This window comes from Pteropus medius, unplaced genomic scaffold (genome assembly GCF_902729225.1).
Source record: "Pteropus medius unplaced genomic scaffold, Ma_sr-lr_union100, whole genome shotgun sequence".
In the NCBI taxonomy this organism is placed as follows: Eukaryota; Metazoa; Chordata; class Mammalia; order Chiroptera; family Pteropodidae; genus Pteropus; species Pteropus medius.
In genome coordinates, this window is record NW_024340696.1 from 8,730,852 (window position 1) to 8,746,583 (window position 15,732).

At 31.2% G+C, this 15,732-nt stretch overlaps 1 protein-coding gene across 2 annotated transcripts in view; it reads right to left on the reverse strand.

Moving 5' to 3' along the window:
• DCDC1 (doublecortin domain containing 1) overlaps positions 1-15,732 on the reverse strand; it is a 367,143-nt gene that overhangs the window by 277,321 nt on the left and 74,090 nt on the right. For both annotated transcript variants that reach the window (XM_039866324.1, XM_039866327.1), the window contains exon 8: positions 5,110-5,276. In XM_039866324.1, the coding sequence (XP_039722258.1) occupies positions 5,110-5,276 (167 nt within the window). The remainder of the gene's footprint in view (positions 1-5,109; positions 5,277-15,732) is intronic.

The window sequence follows — 15,732 nt, forward strand, 5'->3', positions numbered from 1 at the left end:
AGACACAAGTTTAAGGTTCTTAAAATACTTCAAGTAACTAGAATGCAGCTTGGTTTCAGGGAAAAAAAAATCAACAATCACTCAAATCTACAAACAACCTAATAATCTAAAAAATTTCCTATCAGAACCTACAGAAGTAGTTTTCATTTTGAAACATCAGTAACTCTATTTTAATGTTTTTAATAGTAACTTATGTTTAGGTATAATAGATTTTGTTCCAAGGATTCAAAGGACATCAAGAAGTTTGAAACAAATATTTGGGTACTGCCCAAGGAAGGCTAAATCAAGAAAACAGCCCAATTTTAATATATATAGATGGGGATCTAATGCAGAATAAGTGACTATAGTTAACAATAATGTATTATGTATTTGAAAGTTGCTAAGACAGTATATCTCAAATGTTCTCATCACAAAAACAAACAAAAAAAAAGGTAATTCGCTGAGGTGATGATGGTGTTAACTAACCCTACTGTAAATGTACAAGTGTATCAAATCATAACATTGTATATCTTGAACTTACACACTATTATATGTCAATTATATCTCAATAAAGCTGGAAAAAAGAAGTAGCTGGCATACTAAAAAAAAAAAAAGAATATATATAGAAAATGAGACTATGAAATAGTTATTTCTTCAGTAATGTTAGGGCCAATAAATGATTTTGATTGATCTAAGACACAGACAAATTGAAAAGATCATCTGAAAAGATAAACTTCCAATACTTCTTTCATAGAAAATTATAACATTAAGATTCTTTTAAAATAGATTTTGCAATAAACATATTCTGTCAGCATTAAATATACTTTGCTTTGAATCTATTCTGAATAGAATAAAATTATTATTGATTTGATATCTAAGTATCAAATTTATTAAAAGTGTAGGTAAAGTGAACCAACATTAATTTGTTAAGTTTTTTTTAACAAAATCTAAGTGCTTTGGGTAAAGGTTAATTTAATGTAACAATAAAATACATTTCAGTTTTAAACCACAAAATCAATATATGCTGAAGTTGAGATGGTCGTTTCCTCATCTAATTATATGCCCTCAAAATAAAATTACAGTACAATTGCTGTTTAAAAAGTGAAATGTAATTTTTGAAATAGAAATTTAGTGTGCGATTTTTAAACTCAATGCATCAAATATGAAGAATTTAGAAAAAGTATCTTGCTTAATTTAATAAACAAAAAGGTTTCTATACCACAAAAAATTTAAATCACTTAGGCAGAAAATTATACTTTTTAAGAAACTTCATTATATAATTATCTATTACAAATAGCTCAAGTACATATCTCCAAATTAAAATTACAAAAATCAAACTGATGCTTCAGACACAAATAGAAATTGTCAATGTTTTTCAATACAATGCCAAAGTTAAGAAAATGCCCAAGATTGTAAGAAATATTTGAGGGTATCTTACTGTTCATTTTTTTTTAAAGTAATCAAACAAGCTAAAATTTAATTTCAAAGTTGACCATTTCTTTCAAATTGCTGAAAATTAGGAGTAAATTAGGATTAAAAATTCCTTTAACTTTTTCATGTCTTAAATATCAAAGGGACTACGATTTTCTTTACAATTAAGATTGTGGTTGTTAAGATATTATTGGTAAATACTCATTTACTTTGTTTCTCTCTGAATTTCAGAAATTACTATGCAATCTATAACAACTGTTAAGCTATACTGTGAACCACTTTAACTGATTAAAATTGTATGTTTATGAGCTCTTTTAATAATTATTATTTTAAAGAAGAGTGCTATGCATTTATTATGTAAAAGTTACCAGAAATTTTATTGGTTGAGGGGAAATAATTCAAAGGAATATCAAAATTGGGAAGACGTTTCCAGAAAAAAAATGTTTCCGAAAAATCGCATTTGTATTTAAGATCAACCATTCTGAATCATTATTTATATAGACTCCTGGCACAGTTCCACAGACTTTTATGCAGCTCTACAGTGTTTCTGAACAGACTGACATATATTTTGTTTATTGACAGCAACTAAAAGCTTTATGTAGGATCATAAATAAAGACGATCATGTTTAAAAATCACTAATATCATTTTAAAAGGTAGTGCAGCCTTGTGTTTTGGCCTCTGTTTAGCTGTGTTAGGCCTATGAATGACAGCTTCCCTGCTTGAAGCACACAGAAAGCACAGCCTTCCTCATTCACTGACAGGACTGTGGCCTTTTCACACGTTCCTTCCACAGCAGTGTTTGTCCCCAAACACTGGAACTCGACACAATGGCATTCCTACTTCAACACCCCCACCAACAGCACCACTACATAACCAGAATGCTAATGAGATGGAACAGGCCCTGTCTCTGAAAGTGTTAACTGGGTTTTATAGGAACGTGTTTATGCTACTTCAAAAATTACCAATTAAATAGATTCTGCTTAGCAATGAGCAATTTCTAAGATGTTTCCACTTTTAAGGAAATAAATGTGATAAATGTAAGAGTAAGTGACTTTATGCTGTCCTAAATATAATGTCTCATTTTATATACACGAATCAGTAAGTATATATTTAAAACCACAATAATGTAGTGGGCTTAATTTAGTTGCTTGCTATAATAGCCAAGTTAAAGTTAAAAATTGAAAAATGAATAAGTTCATAAACATAAAACCAGTAGTTCTGACTTTTTTTAAAAACCACATTATCACAGTTTACTTAAAAGAAATTTCTTACGAGAATTCCAAAACATCAATTTAAAGTCTACGATCTTTTGACAGAATTCCAGCAAAACGATATTGTTTTTATACATGATCTCAGAAGTGGAATAAATGAAAATGATATTAAGAGTTCATATAATCCTATAATTTATAAGCTTAAATTTATAAAGGAAATAGGAATCATCATCCATCTCCATTTTCTCTATCTAATGATTCCTTAACATAATCTTATATAAAGCTAAATAGAAAAGCCTGTCTGTAAGGTCAAATGAAGTAAATGCAGTTCAAATAAAGTTCATTAATGCTGAGAAGGATATTTGCTAAGAAGTCCTACTCACAAATAAAGTTATTGCCAAGTTTAACACTTAACCAATGATGACCTACTAAGAGTACCACCACAGTGACTTTTCTAAATATTGCAAAAATTTTAAATTAAGTTATGGTATAACAATACAAAAGAGACTCAAGAATACATATAATTAAGAACATCTGAAAGAAACTAAAATTTGCATGAAATGCATAATATGCAAATTTCTATTTCTTTTTCTTCATTTTTATATTTTAAAACAAAACTTAAACAAGTATATCAAAACTGTTAAGTGAAAAACTAAGTTACAACAACTTAGCAACATAAAAAAGGTTTAGTCAGGAATAACAAAGAGCCTATGTTATAAAATATTTCTGAATTTGGCATAATGTTGATATAGACAATTTCAGAGATGCCAAAAATGTTAAATTTTGTTAATATTTACATGTAATATTTTAATAAAATATTGTTTTTCATCAATTCTGAGTCATAAAGAAACCTTTAAATTCAAAGCAGGAATTCTTAAAGTATTTTCTTTTCTCACAATACACAGAACTCTTCTCAACCAACTACAACTGCTTATCTCTATTTAAATTTTATGTTTAGTACAGTGGAAGAAAAAAAACACACCATACAACTTTCCGAGCTGTTTCTTATCTCTGACACTCTCATTTTTAATAAAATTTAGAAAATTATTAAGTTTTTTTGATTTGATGTAAACAGCACTTTGCTTGCATTGGAGAATAGTCTCATGTTTTCTTTAACATTCAATAATTTTAAACTAATAAGTGGAATCAAACCATTTAATACCAAATGATCGTAATTAAGTTGGTCACAATCCATTTTATAATATCACTGCATCTTAAAAGTTAAATGTTATTTCAGTTAAAATAATTTAATCTAAATACAATAATATATTTTATACCAGTTTTTATATACTTTAAGCTTAATAAAGAATATTTAAAATAAGATTGTTTTTTTCCATATTATTATAAATAACCTTATCTATAATTATTAATCCTATTTATGTATCCACTGAATTAATTAACTAGGTAATTAATTAACTAGGTAATTTCGAGAAGAAAAGTTTCTCACAGGAAGATATGTCTTCCTAGTTCCGGATACCTTAGTTCAAGAATTTCCTCGTCAATACAAGTTGTTCTTTTCCAAACCAAACAGCAGGAGGTGCTGTGTGAACACTGAGCTTGAATCCCATTCCCGCCTCCCCCTTCCCCCGCCCTCTGAAAACAGAGAATAATAGCATGATGCTTTCAAAATATTCATTTTTCAGCAGCCTGTGGCTTGAGATAATGAGCCTGGTTCTAAACTGAAACCTCCCAGTTAGAAATGTAAAACCTAGCCCTTCTTTAACGTGGTAAATTGTATGCTTAAAACCACATGCAAAGGGGATTCTAAAAATGTGGCAACTCCAGTTTTATTATAAATGATACCAATCATTCTGCTTTACAATGTGAATGCAACTTTAAAATAAAAGTTTCTATAAGTATTTATGAAAATATCAAAGACTTTATACACACGTATACACACATAACTATGGAATGGATATTTAGTAATTAAAGGGCAAAATCTACCTGGCCTTAATTCCAATATATTAATTCTATTTCTATACTTTCAGATCCGGAAATATACAAATTAAATAAGCATACATGAGGTAAATCATGCTTGACATAAGGTTAATTTACAATTTCATTTCCCAGTATACAATTAGTTATATTTTAGCCCAATTTCTACAATAGCAATTTTGATTTCATACTGGAAAAAAAAAATAAATAGACGGCTGAACACTTAAACCTTCAAACTCTTAGAAGCTATTCATTTTCTTATTTAAAGTAACTTTCTATAGAATTTCCACATAAGAAGTTGCCTTTGCTTTGCACAGTATGTAGCAAGAAAAGATGAGACATATGACATCCCATACCAAAAGACAGATACAATTAGCTCCATTATTGTTGGCTTTGAGATTACAGAAGCAGCATTTTGGCTCCCTAATGGGCACTGAGCTCACAAAATACATGTCACAGTTCTTTTATGACACGATGCCAATCATTGCCTCTATACAACCAAGTACATTTTAAAACATATAATAAAGCAGTTTTTAAAGAAGGATGACTCACCTGTTTATAATATTTTTTTGCAGAATTTAAGCGTTGGTAAAAGGCCAAAAGAATTCCTTGGATGTACATCTTAGCTCCTGAGGGGCTGAAACCTTCTCCCTTAGAGACCCAAACGGGTCCCCGCAAAGGTGTGATGGAATTTTGCAGGCATTTTTCAAGCAGAGGAACTGTGAGAGAAAATAAGGGAAAATAATTCTTTTGACCTGAACGAAATACACTGCCTGGAACACAGCCCCAACACCAGAGCTAACTCTTAACATCTATTATTTATATCTGACCTAGGTTAAGTCTTAGAGAGGCAATTCCTGCATTACTAGTGGCCACCATCAAGGATGTATTTATATTGAGACACCCCCCCATGCAAGACTCATAAGCTTTGTGAGCACACCTGAATAGTTCTGAAGTGTGCCTAACTAGCTGCACAGAGTGTCATGGTGTGCACTGATTGCCTTATCTTCTCATTTATCACAGATGAGTTGGAACCAACCTTGCTGAAATCTACTTGCATTGTCCTGATAAAATTGTAAGATCCATGTTGTTTCTGTATATAGCTTCCTGTAGAGGAGCCTATATACCTAAATATCACATCTGGAAATTATTCATAAAATATAATTCACACCTTTATAAGCCATCTTACTCAGGTCTTCATATTGCTTAAATAAGCCGTAAAACAGGTGGCAAGTCTGTTTAAAAGTAAAGGGGAGAATCTTAAGCAAGCATTTTATCATATCTTTTTGTTTTTAAGTTTCTGGGATAAAAGCTAGTCAGATTTAGGAAGGTTACTCCAGCATGTGCTTTGTAAACAGATAGAAGATATTTACTTGTGGGCCTGTATTGCAACATCCATATAGACTTGACAGACATGTTTATATACTTTTTCACATGATTAGCTTATGAAGTCTTTCTAGTGTAAACTAGTCAAATAACATGGCAGCTAGCTAACATTTTTCAAGATTTAATTTCCTTCTGAAAAGCCAGAAATAAAGAAATAAAAACATATTTTAGCCATAACCTAAAAAAGAGGATAACCTATAAAAAGTTTATCATTTTTAAAATTTGATCTTAAGTGTATACTTGTGATACAACATAAACATATAACCATATGGCTTGGCTATCTTATTTGATACATATTTTTACTAAAAAAGAAATTAAATAGATCACCAGCAAAGAAGATAGGTCGGGTGCCATTAGTTATGTTATATGTTGCATATTTTATGCAGAGAGGCCTAGCGTAGCAATCTGGAAATTGAATTACAATTAGGTTCAGCTGAGCTGCTATGCAGCTGAGTTATGCAAATGACCTTTGCTACTGGTAGTCTGCTGAATTTTGCTCTTAGTAAAAAAGTTATGCATTTTATGGCACTAAATTCTGCAACTCTCTACCAAAGCACAGATTTCTAATATGTTCAATACTGAAGAGAACACTAGAAATAGAGTTTAAGATTTTCCAAGACTACTGTAAAGAAAGTTAAAAGAAAATTATGACCCAATGACTATTTAGATATCTTCAAATGTGAGAATGAAATGCACTTAGCTGGACTAAAAACGATTCCTAAAATTCACATATCAAAACCATTTTATACTCTTGGAGCAATTGCTATTCTCTATAAATTTTATCATAACGAATACTTCAAACTTAAAAAATATATATAAGATCACATAAATTATAAAAGAAATAAAAAGTAAAAGAGATTATTTTCAGGATTATAACTCCTTAATCTTTCAAAAATGTGTAATATAAATCAATCTTGATTATAACATTTCCTAAAGAAAGTTAAAGAATCATCAGTGCTTTTAGTTAACTGCTACAACATTCATATATTACTATGTATTAAATCTTAATTTGTACACTTTTAATTGGTACACTCATTAAATCTAGCACAATTTTGAATGTGGAAAAGTATTACATAAATAGCTGTTAAACTTAAGTTAAATAAATTGAGAGATAACAAATTTGAATGATTTACATCCAAATTTAAACCTGAGAAAATTTTATCAGATTCTCTAGACTTATAGCCTTATTCATCAATGCTTGTCACAAACTAACTTTCAAGTTCTTTATGTCAGTCCAAAACAATTTCAAAGAAATATTTCATAGATCGTCTACCATAAAATTACTTTTTTCAGAGTAACCTCCATAAGAATCTAAGAAAAAATACAGCTTAGAAAAAAACACAAATTATATAAAAATTCAAGCTGGTTCAGAATTGATATTGGATGGAAAATAGCTCCCATGCTCCACATGATTTATGTAATTAGGAATACTATGGAAACCAGAAACAGCAAAGCAAAGAAAGCAGTATTCACAAGCAGGTTTTATAAGGGACTTCAGAATCTGCTCTGAACTTGTTGAATAATCTGTTCAGTATTCCAGAATCTCCCTGCTGGAAGCAAGGTCCTCATTATAACCACGAGAGTGCTAATAAAGGTTAGCCTCTGAACTAGGGATTAGAAAGCTCTTTCTTTTTGGAAGCTGCAAACTAGTAACTTTGATGATCTTCTTGAAAAGGAAGACAAAGCACACTCCAAGAACAAACAATGTTTCCACTAACTAAGAAGGTACAGAAAACATAAGAAAATGATATGCTAAAGTACTTAGAAAGTATAAATCATCTTAATATATTGACAAAATTGAAAAAATAAAATTTATTCACCAAAACTAAAGAATTTTCCATAAAAAAAAAGGATTGGCCTAACATAATAGTTATAAAATATAATAGAAAAATTGATTTTTAAAAAAAATCACTTGACTTTTCAACCCCAACAATGGATTTTCACGCGTGCGAATTATTTTGTAAGCATTTTAGTGGATATTCATAATATTCTATGCCAAAGAAAACTCATAAGTGTTCTTAACCAATGGTTTCTCCCTTTCAGGTACAGTTCTTCTTTTCTCTGTTGACAATTGCATAAAGAGATGCAAGAAACAAGGGCAATGATTTAGAAAAGATAACAGACACTTTTCAACCTTGGAACAAGCATAAACCTAGATGTTGTTATGAGCTAACAAAGATACTTAATGAAAACAAACAAACAAACAAAAACATGTCTTTCCAAGGGAATGAACTCCAGGATATTATTTTGTGTGTCCTTCCAAATGATGAGCTCCTCCTCCAAACTGCTATTCAGAAATATTGTTTCATTCAAGAAGGTTACCTGGCTCCTATTATCCTATGTTCCTTTAATATTTGTGTGCATAGCTATACACAGCATTTCTTCTTATGTCTGAGGCCTTTATTACAGGTAATCTATCTTTTTTCTCCTATTTACATGATTGTGAGAAGAACTTTGCTTTTCTGTAATTTCAGTGTTTTCATTAGCAAGTCTTCATAATTTTTATTAGATAAATTATTTGGAAATTAATCATTCCTTAAATTTATCAATATGCATAGATTAGTCAAATGTGATCATCCCATTGGGATCATTTCCACCACTGGAAAGGTGAAAAGTTATATGAATGATTACTTTTTATCCATTTTGTTTACTCTCAAGTTATGACTATGGGACAAATTGAAATACAATAGTTCAATGGGTTTGGATTTAAGACTGAGAAATAGATCATGGTAACCAAAAAGAGTAACTTCACTGGATAGAGTTAGTGCTGAGCCTCATGGGTAAATATATCATATGATTAAAAGTGGTAGCTATATTAATTTCATAACTATCAACTGATGCTTTTCGCACCTATGCTGTTCCATTTCCTTTCCATTTTTTCCTCCTTTTTGCTACCTATTAATATATTCTTGTCCTTTAATGCTCATATCAAATGTTATGTCCTCTGGCAAAATACTCCAAGTTGTTTAGGCACAATTAATTGCTACTTTCTCTGTGTGTTCCCAGAGCTTTGTTTATACTTTTACTTTTCCCTTATTGATTTGTATTAGTCTTTATCTTCTTCCTTCCCACTTCCAACCTTTGGTAAATCGTAAACTCTTTGGGGTTTGAGGTGATGGTGTTTTTCAGTTTGATAAAAGCAGTGCTCAGTAAACTGATTACTGGATGAATAAACAATACTTCAGATATGAATCCAACTATACACAATCACTTCAAATCTGTAAATTTCTATGACCTAATGAAAATTTGGTCAATATAAATATACCAGAATTTTGAAGCGCATTTAGAGTATGTAGAATTGTTTTATTTTAATTTTCCATATAAAATTATTTTGAAGCTTGAAGGAAAATAAATATTAAAAAAATACAATTTGGTAATGAAGCATTAACTAGCCAGGAGAAGGCCAAAAGTGGGCATTTAAAAAGTCCTTGGAAAATCTTTACGTGCTCTAGCCTACCCTGTCATAAATCATGCTACTATGGGAAAAGACACCATGAAGCTTAAATAACATAGAATTAATATTAAATTAAGGTCAAATAGTTATTTTAAATAATAAAGATAATTTCCTCTAAGAACTCCAAACAAAATGAGTTTAAATATTATTCATAAGAAAACCAGTTCAGCCTTCAAGGGGACCTTATATTAAAACCACTTCATCACTGGTAAGAAACTTGAATATATTTGGATTTATGATGAGAGTAGTACAAGGATTTTTGACAAGGAACCAAAAACTCCTCTAAAGAGAAACCACAAAGCTAGTGGAACTTACGAAATAGATATTGACTGGAATGGTCTCTTAAGTTCAATACCTAGGGAATATACACCTCTCTCCAAAAGCAATATCTCATTAAAAGAGACACTTGTACAATATATTTGAATCTACTATGGAGAGCTAAAAAGATAATTTTTTTATTAATATAGTTTCAAAAAGCACTGGAAATAGTCAAAGGCTTTAATAGCCTGTTTCTAATTATAAATTAAAATTCATGCCAATTTAAATATCCAGAATCATAATTTACATAATATTATAATTTTCACATTTCATTCAGAGTATGAGACTATGAAAAAGAAAAAAGAATAGAGCCCAAGGCATAATTACCTATAAAGAAACTTCTATGTGCTCTTTAATAGCAAGTTTCAGATCTCAATCTCAAAAATACACAGCTATTGTTAGCAGAATGTCATTTGGAAATTTTCCACCAATTCAATTGGAACTTATTTTTTAAATGAAGTTTATCTAAAAAGTCTTTTTTTGCAGGAAACAAAGTGAGTTCTTAAAAAACACTAAAAAAATTCGAGTGTTTCCATTGGGGAAGTATGCCTTGCCATAGTCTGAGCTAGTGTCAAGCTGTGTGTGCTTCAATGCTTCTAACCCAGGTAATAGTTGGAAAACTCCAGGTCCCAGAGCAACCAACAGACCCACTCAAAAGCATGATCTGCTGGGAAGATCGAATGATGGAGAGGATACTGTCTCCTACTTTGGTTGATTTATATCAGTATATTTTCATTCAAATAAAACTAAACTAACAGCTGCTGTGTACTTTTGTTTACATGCTATATGTCAAATCTTACTGTCCCTAAGGTACTTATGAGAAAAGATTTAGCAGTTGTTTTCTTAAATACCAATGCCTACCCAAATTTGCTTTTTTCCTCCATTGAACAAAATGACAAGCACAGGATTGTTATACTTAGAGCAATCTTTCACAGCTGCTTTAGTTTTTCAGTGATCCTATTAAACTGACGGCATATTGCCTGTGGGGTCTACAGTGTTATAATACTGCTGTAAGAGACATTGATTTGTATGATAGGATCAAACAGAACAGGGATGCATTGGGGAGAAGAATTTCATAGGTCACATTGTTTTTATCAGACTAAAATTTAATTTAGACATTGCGACCTTTACAGAACACCTGGTTATTTTAATTGCTGATATGGGGGTGAACATTGACATCGGGGCTTCAAAAGTATGAAATCTTAGGACGTCTCCTCTGTTTTGAAAATGCAGCCTGACTCATGTCTTTTCTTAAAGTGAACGAAGTAGCTGTGCATTAAATATGCTGGCACATCTTCTGCTTGAGCAAGTGGACCGAAATGGTGTGAATTGTTAATGCCTTGCTGCTTTGGTTCACGGCTTGTGATTGATCATTTGTAACTATATCTACTCCTTGTTCCATGAAATCAAGTATGGAGTAATGGGTTCATCAGATTTTGGGGTTAAATTGAGAGTGAAGAGGTACTGTGTGTGGAAATAAGAGTTGCCATGTTCAGGGCTGGCCTTGTAACAGCATGGAATCTAAAGGCGATATTCAAAACCACTTCACTCATCATACGCTTACTGATTCTGAATAGGGCCCATTTGCAGGGGACATTTGGTAGTTTTCCAATACGCTTTATGCCTCTTTCTACTTCCACCACCATGCACATCTTTTTTTCATACACCCCCAGGGCACATCAGTAAAACAGGTCAGCATACACAATTCATTTATTTAAATAACTTGATTTATATAAGTAGAAATAAGCTGAGATTGTATTGTCTAAATCTTGCCTTACCCTTCAACAAAAAATAATAGTGTCTGTGTCTTTGAAAATACAAGTATTTTGTGAATTCAATTTCTTGGGGCATCTAAAATATTTGATATTTAGCAATAATGTCAAATAATTTAATTGAATTGGTATATGTACAACTTTGAGGTTGCTTAAAGACATGTTGAGAATTAATTATATCTAATCTATTTTTATGTGGCTGTGGTCTATACCAATACATAATTGAATATATATGACCTGCTTTGGAAAACTTTAAAGATCTTTAAAATTTAAAGTATTATCTTAGAGTTAGTTTTGGAAAGTGCAATGCATGAAACTTAATAAATAAAACCAATAAGAATTAGAAGTAAAGGCCTTTAGAGATGTCATTATATAATTGCCATAATAACTGATGCTTTTTACATTATTATTTTTTATTTTTATTACTATTCATAATATCTTAACACAAACGATGTTAACTGAGGCATCAATTAACTTTTGACACAGAGAGAAAGATGTAACAGAAAATATAGTAAAATTAGGAACAAAATCAAATATACAAAGCACTTACAGATGTAAGTAACATTCAAAAGGAAGCTAATTGTAGAACATCTCAAAATTCTACTGTTATGTTGTAAAGTCATAACTAATACAAATCTAAAAAACAAAGTTGGATTCTTTTCTTTTTCCTGTTTTCAGTCTCAAAAGCAGGAATAAATAATAATAATAATACTTGGAACACACATACCTAATTCAGACAGACCTAGGAGTCAGATGATGTGGGTAAAGCTATTTTGGTTTCCTTGGATACAAATACTAGGTCAACATATAACATATTTAAACATTTTATTTAGAGTATAAAATATATGTGTCATGAAAAATTTATATTTTAAATGTGAAAACTATAAATTCTTAATAGTTTCAGCAATTACAATGGAGGGTTTCCTTTTAACATTTACTTCTCCATGTTTATTTCACAAAAGTTGAATCTTCTATAATTAGTATTTTGTATATTTTTGTCTGCTATTCTATCTTTCTTCTAAAAACTCTTAGGACAAAGAAAATCAATCTCTACAGAGTCAGGTTCTTTTACATGGAGGATCTATTTTTAAAAAATTGTTTTATAACAGGTATTAACATTTAAGTTATTTTTTATTGGCAATTTTGCTTATTGTAATGTTTATAATGAATTTCTAGGATTATGGACAAGTCATTAGAGTCAGAGTAAAATTTTTGTATTTAGAGTTCAAATACTGAAAAATAAGAGATATGAAAACCAGAAGCTGGAAAGACAAACTCAAGGGAAAAAGGGCAAGAGCAAGGACTTGGTTAAAAAATTACAAAAACCCTGAAGCTGGTTTAGCCCAATAAAACCAAAGAGTGATGATCATATCTTCATGAATATAAAAGAGAGTCTATGTTTTAAAGACTTCAAAAGGGAATTTCTGACAGATATTAAAGAGTCTATGAGCAGATTAGACTTTTATGAATGTTCATATCACACAATTCTGCATTCACATATTTAACAAAAGATGACAGTGATCCAATTATAATGGGAGTCTCTAACTGCCACTAAAAAAACTTTTTTAAAATCAAGCCTTAACAGAATTCTTAATATTCTTTATAGATCAGTAGTAGAAATACAAACCAGTGATTACTTAGCACTTTCTGTTTTTGTCCAAGCAACAAAGGTAACTCAAGTCTGATGCTTAGGAATCACTGAGACACTAAGGTCCATGTCCAAGGAGCCCTAGAACCAAGGCAAGGTCACAGGGAACACGGCCCCAAAGAAGGTCTGAAAACCTGAGCAACATTTTTTCTACACAAAAATGCTCTTAACTGGCTTACTTTGTATATACCAATTCGCCCTAGAGAGATTTAAGGGCTGGTTAATAACCATGAGTACTTGGCATCCCTCTTCAGCAAGTGACATATCTTTTTACATTTCATAAAATTTGAGGAGTAAAGTACATGGTAAAGAGACCCAAGGATTGAAGGGAGGCAAATATACTTAATTTTAAAGAAGATATTTATCCATAAGTTTGATCTTATTCCCTGCAAAGTTCTAGAACAGATTATAAAATGAATGGATTGTGAACTCAGAAAAATAAATAGTAATCACTGGGACCTGACATGGGATAATTTACATATTAAATAAATATTTAATGAGCACAGAGGGAGACTCCTGGGAAAATTCCCTACATGGGTCTTGAGGTTTCAATATAACTATTATTTCTTCCAGTGGGAAGCAGGTCCCAGTAGAATATTGCTAACATCTATGTCCTCTAGCAAGGTACAGCTAAACCTCTATGCTCCTTCCCAGATAATTGGGGTATCTACAACTAGGTAGAAGAACATCTAAATTCCGCAAACCTCCTGGTTGAGTCCTCTAGAATTTATGATTGCTGGATTTTAAATGATAGAGAAATATGTCACTTAATAACCAAAAAAAGGCAAAAGAAAGCTATGACTGGATGCTGTCATGGAGAAAGTAATAAAAGAAATCAGAATGAACACACCTACCCAGCCTTTTGGCAGCAGCAGCGCTTCCCTACACACACACACACACACACACACACACACAGAGTTGTCCCTGTTTGGAGCTAAACTGCAGGCTGTAGGCTATATACCCTTCTGAGTTATTCACCATCTTTAGGGCATAAAAGGAGAAGGAAACATTTTGACTAAACTCTCTCGGTTTTCTGAATTTTCCACTTACATCAAAAGGAATCTAAGTACAATACTTCCCAGAGAAGGGCAGCATCCTTAACTTTTATACTATTTTAGAATATCTACTATATATTATTTAGATACTGTTAATCTCCGAGTGACAGATGAATATCTGAAAGATCTTGGCAGGCTAAACTACAAAATAAAAACTTTATCATTAGAAATTTAGTAGAAATTGATATATAAAGCTCTTTTCTCACATCTAAAAAATCAGCAGGATAAGTACAGGATAAGGAAGGAGTAGCTTAAAGGCAAATTGTGAGCAAAAATTGGGGGATTTTGGTTGACTTTAAGTTCAATACAGGCTGATATGATGTGTCCTAATAGAAATAATAATGCAATTGTAGGTTATATGATGACCTGGAAAAAAAAAAAGAGGTGGGTCTGCTTTACTTGTCATTAACTGACTTGGAAAACAGTGTACAATGTGAGGTCCTACAAAGAAAAATACCAAAAAAACTAGACAGAACAGAAAAGAGGGACCAGTTTGTGAAGGTCCTGAGAAATAGCTAGAGAGGTTAGAGATATTTAATTTGTAAAAGATTTAAATCATACATGGTCAAATATTTGAAAAGCAGTCATAGACTCAAAATTAATTTTTATTATGTAACTCCAGAAGGCAAAATCAAGACAAATGGTAAATGTTTATAAGAAGAGAGTTCAGTTAGCTATAAGATAGGGTTGCTTTTTGTTTTGTTTTTTTTAAGAAATTATAGTTGTCAGAAATGAAACCAGCAATTACTGGATGAACACTTTGGGGATGACTGAGAAGGGACTCATGACAAAGAGATATTTTGGTGATGACCAAAGACCCTTCTGATGCTGAGATCCAAAATCGATCAATCAACAACATTATTCTAAAATAGATACAGAAAAGGTAGTCATTATCATTTGTTCTTATATTGCACTATGCATCTAATCAGTGAGAATCTTCAAGCTTTTAAAATTCTATGGAATATGCCAAAATACTACTTACTCTAAGTGGTTGGTGAACTATTAAATGACGTCAGTGAAAATGCCAAAAGTAGTTAATAATGGGTAATTCAATGCAAATTTAATTCAACAAAGAATTTTTTTACTTTTCATTCATTCATTCATTTAAAAAGGTATTTTTCATCACTATGATTCAAACTTAACAAAGATTGTGCTTAAAAATTGTGTATTTGAATGTTAATATTCTGAGGGTCTAACTATATCCCCAGTCCCATGATGGATATTAGGAGATTTTTAGAGTTTTTAAAGAATAAGACAAAATTTCCTTTTAGTTAAAGATATAAGCCTTATATAAAAAGCAGTTACTAAATAAAAAAAATATATGGTACAGACATGTGGTATCGAAAAAAGTTATGAAAAAGAAATATTAGTAAACAAAATAGGTAAGGTAGGATTCAAGTAATATTTAAAACTTTCGAGCCGATACCTATTTGAAGCTTTGTGAGAGACCCAAAGTCAGAGGACCCAGCTAAGCCAACCCTGAGTTCCCAACCCACCAAAATAATGAAATATCTGTTGCTTTAAGTTACTAAATTTGGGGGC